The sequence below is a fragment of the Morus notabilis genome, unplaced genomic scaffold (genome assembly GCF_000414095.1).
Source record: "Morus notabilis unplaced genomic scaffold, ASM41409v2 Scaffold1443, whole genome shotgun sequence".
Classification (NCBI taxonomy): Eukaryota; Viridiplantae; Streptophyta; class Magnoliopsida; order Rosales; family Moraceae; genus Morus; species Morus notabilis.
In genome coordinates this window covers 20,241-27,664 of record NW_010359812.1, presented here as the reverse complement: position 1 = coordinate 27,664, position 7,424 = coordinate 20,241, and the positions used below count along the sequence as shown (strand labels likewise).

Genomic DNA, 7,424 nt, shown 5'->3' with positions numbered 1-7,424 from the left:
AAAAATAGAAACTATTTACGTGATTGAATAATATTATGTATACATATTAAGACAGATTCATATATTGTTTTCTGCATATCTAAATACTAATTTTATATGTAAAATTTTATTTTGTAAATTTCACCAATAAAGTAAATAAAAAGAATTTTATTTTATAAATTTACATTACGATCCATTTATGTTATAATATTTCTCCCATGTAAATTTCTATTCAAACTTTAATTTTAAGCCTAAGAATTAAATAAACTATTAAAAGTATATTTGGTTCATGTATTTAAATTAATAATTTTTTATTTTAATATTTAAAATTTAAATTTTTTATAAAAAAATATTATAAGAAAATTAAAATTATGAATTTACATGTATAAAACAAACGGAGTTCTGAGCCTGTTCTTTTGGAGTGTAGTTTGAGTATAATTTTTTAGTTGAATTTAAGTTATAATTTGAGTTGAAATTATAACTTAAATAAAATTAAATAAAGTTAAATAAAATTAAAACTTAAAAAAATATAAATTTAAATAAAATTAGAACTCAAATTATTTTTTTTAAAATTTTTTAAACAAAAGAACCGACCCTAATTTCTCTAATTTGAACCCGTGTTCCAAACAAGCTTTCTTCTTTTCTTAGACTCATTCCCAAAAACTTTTATTTATGTTTTACTTTTCTGTTTGGAAGATGCATCCGGAAAGCGGCGGGAAAGCGGCGAGTCTTTAAACACGTGCAGTGCTTATCCGATCAGTTCTGACTGTGTCTGGTACGGGAAATTCTTATCTGATCTCTAACATTGAAAACGTCAATGCCCAACTACGAACAGGCATTATCCTCTCTTTCATTGCCAATGACGCAATTAATTGCTCAACTTTCGAGAAGACGAAGCTCAACTATTTTGCATCTTTTTATTTATTTCTTTTCCAGAAAAAAAGAAAAAACTTTTCTTTTATTTATTAATTTTTTTCGAAAGCCATTTTCCAACTTCAACGGCTTCTTTTCTCCATCTCCTTTCTTACTACTTTTTTTCTAAGCTTTATTACCCTCAATTGATACGATTCTTATTTTCCTATAAAAAAATACGATTCTTATTTTCCTAACAAAAAAGAAAAAAATACGATTCTTATTTTCTCAACAAAAAAAAAAATACGATTCTTGTTTTCCAACAAAAAAGAAAAAAAATACGATTCTTATTTTCCCAGCAAAAAAGAAAAAAAATATATGATTCTTATTTTGCTAATAAAAATAGTAATTTACACAATATTTACGGCGTCTCTCTATATTTTTTAATTTATACGCACCGTCATAGACCGGATTTAGTATTTAATTTTTAGTTTCTTACTTAATGTTTAATTAATTTAGAAATTTTTTTAATGTTTCTTATTTTTTAAGAAGATCAGTGTTCTACATTTATCTTTCGTCAAATTTGTATTATTTTTTTTAATTGAGTTAATTTTTAACTAGATTTAATATAAATTTAACGGCTGATAAATAAAGAATATGTTCTTTAAAAGAGAAAATATTTGATTAAGACTCCATTAATTATATCATATCATGTCTACTAAAAAAAATTTTTAAAAAATAAAAAATTAATTCATAAAAAGATATGAGTCTAGACCTTTACTCATTACATTTAATAAATATACTTTTATTAATGTGATTATTTAACAAAAAAATCAAAAAAATTATGAATTAAGAGTAAAAAAAAATTCATATACTTTTAAAAAATATTTGTTAAAATTTTTTAAAAAATTAAAAGTACTTTTTAACTACTTTTTTTTTTTCTCGCTTTTTTCCCTTCAAAAGCACAAATTATTTAGTAGGCTAATATTCCCTTAAAGCGAACTCATCCAATAAACGGCCGAGTGGTATCACACCTGCATCATCATCGCGCGTCGTTTCCGTGTCCTAATCACCACCACAATGTGATCTCATTCGTTTCGCTGATTCGAGTTTAAAATTTAAGTTTTATTATAGTAAAAAGTATTAGAATCTCATATTGACTGGAGATATTGGCATGATCCACTTAATAAGGTGATGACAATCCTCCCCTAATAAACCAGTTTTATTAGGTTGAGTTAGACCCAATATCCTTTGATTTTTGTAAAATGGTATCAGAGCAGGCTCAATTTTACAATGTTGGGTCATCCAATATCGACTTATTCGCAGCGGTTTAGCATAGTCCACACTGTGCATGAGGGGGCGTATTAGAATCTCACATTGTCTAGAGATATTGACATGATCTACTTAATAAGGTCATGACAATTCTCTCCTAACAAGCCGATTTTATTAGGTTGAGTTAGACTCAATATCCTTTGATCTTATAAAAAGTCACATTTAACTTTTTTATTACAATAAAAATTATCACATAAAATCACATCTCAACTCAAATTCTAAACTCGAATAACCGAAACTAACATGCCATCAATCTTTAACTTCTACTCGCGCGTAAGCTTCAAACTTTCTCGGTTTGCAACGACGACTTGAAAGAAACGCTTTAAGGCTTCGTCAGTGTCATCATCTTCTTCTCAACTTCGATCCTTCTCTCTCCCAAAACGACAACAAAATGGACCGCGTTTCACGGCGAACCCGGGTTCTCACCAACCACCTCATCGGACCTCCGCCGGAGACGCTTCTCGCCGCCAATCCATGCCTCAATTACTCTCCGCCGGAGCTGTCGGAGCCGTCCGAATTCGATCCCAAGGCGATGCGATCGCTGTTGGACGCGCACAATCTTCAGCAGCGGGACTGGCTCTTCGGGCTCCTGATCCAGAGCCCTCTCTTCAATCCCCGCACCGCCGCCGGGAAAGTCTTCGTCTCGCCGGACTACAACCAGTCGATGCAGCAGCAGAGGGAGATGACGATGAAGCGAATCACCTATCTTTTGGACCGAGGCGTCTTCCATGGTTGGCTCACGGAGAAAGGGCCCGAGGCAGAGATGAGAAAGTTCGCGTTTTTCGAGGTCATTGGGATTTACGATCATTCCCTTGCTGTCAAGCTCGGCGTTCATTTCTTCTTGTGGTATGTGTATATATATAGACGACGATTTCTAGATTCTATTGTAATTTTATTTAAATACGAATTTAGTGGTTTTGTCGTTTTCTTCTGTTTGGTTGCCGAGAACTGATATGAAAATTGGAGGCTTTTAGCAAGATTCTAGTGTTTTTCCAAAAAGAAGTAAAGTACTGTTAAAAGAAGATATGCATTGAATGCAGTGAAGGAAAGTACTAAAGTAAATATGATGCTAAATTGGTGTGCTCTTATGAAATTCAGGGGTGGAGCTATCCAGTTTTTTGGTACAAAGCGCCATCATGACAAGTGGTTGAGGGACACTGAGAATTACGCCATTAAGGGTTGCTTTGCAATGTCTGAATTGGGTCATGGAAGTAATGTATGTCATTTACCTTTTTTTTTTTTTCATTTTTTTTAAATAGTTAGTCACGTGGTTTGCTTTATCTGTAACAGGACTGTGCAGTGGTTTTTGGGCATTTTCTTAATTTTTCTAATCTACTCGAAACCTTCATTTCGTTCCAGGTTCGAGGAATCGAAACAGTCACGACTTATGATAAGAATACCGGAGAATTTGTGATTAGTACTCCTTGTGAATCGGCTCAGAAGTACTGGATTGGAGGGGCGGCTAATGTGAGTATCATTTCCAGAGAAGGGGTTTCTGATTCGTCACATTTTTTGTTGTCTTAAGTTGTTTTTTTAGCTATGTTCGTTTACTGATATGATATGTTGGCAATTCTGTTAAATGTTTAGCATGCAACACACACGATAGTCTTCTCACAGCTAAATATAAATGGGAGCAATCAAGGGGTCCATGCATTTATAGCCCAGATCAGGGATGCTGATGGCAATGTTTGTCCCGACATCAGAATTGCTGACTGTGGTCATAAGATTGGTTTAAATGGTGTTGACAATGGTCGAATCTGGTATGAGCAATGTCTCCTTTGACACACTTCAGATTTTGGCTCATCTATATATGTACATTTACTAGCAAAGTGTTGCAAATTTTTAAAAAATAAATTTGATAAGAAGGATATTGGAATTGTGTTTTTTAGGTTTGACAATGTACGGATCCCCAGAGAAAATTTGTTGAATTCAGTTGCAGATGTTTCTCTAGACGGCCAGTATTTGAGTTCAATAAAAGATCCGGATCAGGTACTTAGTATGACCATAAGGAAAGATATAAAGAAATTTTAGTCTTTCTATTTCTCTTTAATATGGTGCATTTTGGTTTAGTATTTAAATGGTTTCTTGCCTTCAGAGGTTTGCAGCATTCTTGGCTCCTTTGACATCTGGACGTGTAACTATTTCAGTCAGTGCAATTTACTCATCAAAGGTTAGTTCAAGGCATGATTTCTTTTTCTCCTTTTTTATGAAAATTTTTGAGTGTCATTCTTGCACTCTGAATTTGCCAATGGTTTAATACCGCTTTTCCACCTATCAGATTAGTTTAGCTATTGCCATAAGGTACGCATTGACTAGGCGGGCCTTTTCTCTTACACCAAATGGCCCTGAAGTTCTCTTGCTTGATTATCCCAGTCATCAACGGCGACTTTTGCCTCTCCTTGCAAAGACGTAAGTATATCATGTCATGACATTTTCATATACAAGTTTTATTGGAAATCATCTGCAGTAACAGTTTCTTTAGTGGGAATCAAGTTGATTAGTTCAAGAACACTGATTTTTCATTGGAGCAAATATTTCTTCATAGAAGTATGGCGATAGAAAACTGACCTCGTAATGCACTAGCTCATTCCATAATTCGGAAAATGATACATCTCAATGACTTATATAAGAGATGATAAAACAAAAAGAATAAGCCTTTAATCCATTCTCCTTTTTTCAGCTTAATTTAGTATTGCATTTCTTTTGTTCATGTGTTTCAGATACGCTATGAGTTTTGCTGCCAATTACTTGAAAGAGATTTATGTGAAGAGAACGCCCGAGTCAAACAAAACCATCCATGTTGTGTCGAGTGCATTCAAGGCTACACTTACCTGGCACAACATGAGGACTCTTCAGGTGAGTAACTGTAATTAAAATTCGAAATCTCTATGTCTTTTCTGATAAGTCTCATTTAAATTTTTTTGATATATGATCAGGAGTGTCGTGAAGCCTGTGGAGGGCAAGGTCTGAAGACTGAAAATCGCGTAGGTCATATGAAAGCTGAATACGATGTGCAGTCCACTTTTGAGGGAGACAACAATGTTCTCATGCAGCAGGTATGATCAAGTTTTTGTCATCTCTTCAAATAACTATTAACTAAGGACAGATTATCTTAGTTGTTGACTTATATAAGTTTTCTTAGATGAATAGACTAATATGAGTCGTCTGACAGGGAAATTTAGTCTTTGGAAACTAAACTAAAACATAAACAGAAATTCTATTTAAAAAAAATACAAACAGACATTCTTCGGTAGACATGATATATGGGTTGGCCATTGTAATCATGGCCTTCAATTTTTTGTATCACTTATTTTAAAAGTATTAAGTAGATGAATATCTTCTATTCTAAACTTAATCTAAAACAGGAGTTGTTCAATTTGTAACTCAGGTCAGCAAGGCACTGCTTGCAGAATATATTGCAGTTCAGAAGAAAAATAAACCATTTAAAGGATTAGGATTAGAACACATGAACGGGGCCCATCCTGTGATTCCATCTCAGCTTACAAGTTCTACTCTCGGAAGTAGCCAATTCCAGGTAAAATTTAGTCTTTTCATAACGTTTTTATTTACACTCTAATTCTGGATGAGGGTATGAATGTTTCTGCTTACTTGTCTTATATCAGATGGATGCGTTCTGCTTAAGAGAACGGGATCTACTGAACCGTTTTTCTATGGAAGTGTCACAACATCAAAAACACGGCCAAAGCAAAGAGCACGCTTTCATTCTGGTGAGAGTTTGTGTCTATTTATTCAAATTATCCTCTTTCCATCTCCCCCCTCTTACATTGTCTTATCCTTTCTCAAAACAGAGTTATCAGCTCGCAGAAGATCTTGGTAGAGCTTTCTCAGATCGCGCAATATTGCAAACTTTTCTAGATGCCGAGGCTACCATTCCTGTCTGAAGGCCGAGTCTCCCACTCCTGCTGGTTCATTGAAGGTAATTCTTTTCTCATCGTCTCTGCAATTATACATGCTTGAAGATGTAGCCTGGAAAGATTTGAAAATTGAATCTAAAGGACATCAGCTTGTTGATAGAGAACTAGCAACACCTTTTGCAAGTTATAATTATCAGAAATACATGATGTTTTTCACGGTGCCACAATGCTAAAAAGTTGAGTCTTTGTGATTGGTTAATTACTACAGGATGTGTTCGGAAAGTTGAGGTCCATGTATGCATTAATCTGCTTGGAAGAAGAGGCTGCATTCCTCCGATATGGCTACTTATCGATGGAAAATGCTGCTGCGATTAGGAAAGAAGTAACGAAACTCTGCAGTGAATTGCGACCGCATGCGCTTGCATTGGTCAGTTCCTTTGGCATCCCTGATGCGTTTCTGAGCCCCATCGCTTTTAACTGGATTGATTCAAATTCATGGTCTTCCACTCAGCACTAAGCTCAGGTTGCCCCTCTTTCTACTCCATTATATCGAGGAATAGGTGTTCCGATAATGGCTAAGAAAGATGGCTAAGAAAGCTTCATTCCAAACTCAATAAAAATGTTGGGATGTCTATTTATTTATAGTGTAATAATGATAACTATAAAGGAAGAAAACAAAGGAAATTATTGTAATACCACGTACAATTTTTTGCAAACGTATGCAACAAGAGTTGACGCAATAATGGTTGAATATTCGAAGGTGGTGTTATTCAACAAATCATAAATTGTTAAATAGTGTTAGGTCTTCAAAACGACTGATATTTCTCGCTTTTCTCTTATCCTTGAATTAACTGGTGTTGGACGCTGGTTGAATTTTTTCAAAATTTTCAATTCTCCTTGCACTTGGTCTTGGTTATGGCTTTCAGTTTTCTTACCTCTAAAGATGAGAGCGGAGAAAATCCAGAATCAAGATGACAGCCAAAAAAGACTATCTAATTGGGATTTTGAAGAGAGGAAAAAAAAAATAAAAAAAAAATTTCCCAATCTCTATCAGCGGTAGGGATTGGTTGTACGGCGCAGTTGTCTGCAAGGTAGAGTGCTACATGTCACCTATTGATTCCTTAGTGCAACTTTCTTCAATTACACTCCGACATTTGGATAATTAATATCAAATGGAATTGAAAATTTATTTGTATTTATCTTAGCTATTAGGATAAATATTTTTCCATACTTCCGTTATCACACTTATTAATTTTCTTATTATTGTATAATATTTAAAATAAATACTCTATATGCAATATACATTCATATTGGCACATAAAATACGTAGAACACAAATATAAAACTGCTACAAATAAGTTTGTGTCCAGGTATCCCAGACTACCA

At 34.1% G+C, this 7,424-nt stretch overlaps 1 protein-coding gene across 1 annotated transcript; it reads left to right on the top strand.

Moving 5' to 3' along the window:
- Positions 1 to 2,437: 2,437 nt before the first annotated feature.
- LOC21385736 (acyl-coenzyme A oxidase 3, peroxisomal) lies at positions 2,438 to 6,850 on the top strand. Its single transcript, XM_024163740.1, has 14 exons — positions 2,438 to 3,009; positions 3,262 to 3,379; positions 3,523 to 3,630; positions 3,751 to 3,923; positions 4,053 to 4,152; positions 4,259 to 4,333; positions 4,442 to 4,572; positions 4,884 to 5,019; positions 5,100 to 5,219; positions 5,552 to 5,698; positions 5,787 to 5,891; positions 5,973 to 6,053; positions 6,086 to 6,100; positions 6,307 to 6,850. Exons 1-14 carry the CDS (start codon positions 2,555 to 2,557, stop codon positions 6,553 to 6,555), a joined length of 2,013 nt encoding a protein of 670 aa, XP_024019508.1. The 5' UTR covers positions 2,438 to 2,554; the 3' UTR covers positions 6,556 to 6,850.
- Positions 6,851 to 7,424: the final 574 nt, after the last annotated feature.

Coding starts and splice junctions, on each gene's coding strand:
- LOC21385736 (XM_024163740.1), top strand. CDS start 2,555: ATGGACCGCGTTTCACGGCGAACCCGGGTTCTCACCAACCACCTCATC. Junction 4,153..4,258: donor CAATAAAAGATCCGGATCAG/GTACTTAGTATG, acceptor TCTTGCCTTCAG/AGGTTTGCAGCATTCTTGGC. Junction 4,334..4,441: donor GTGCAATTTACTCATCAAAG/GTTAGTTCAAGG, acceptor TCCACCTATCAG/ATTAGTTTAGCTATTGCCAT.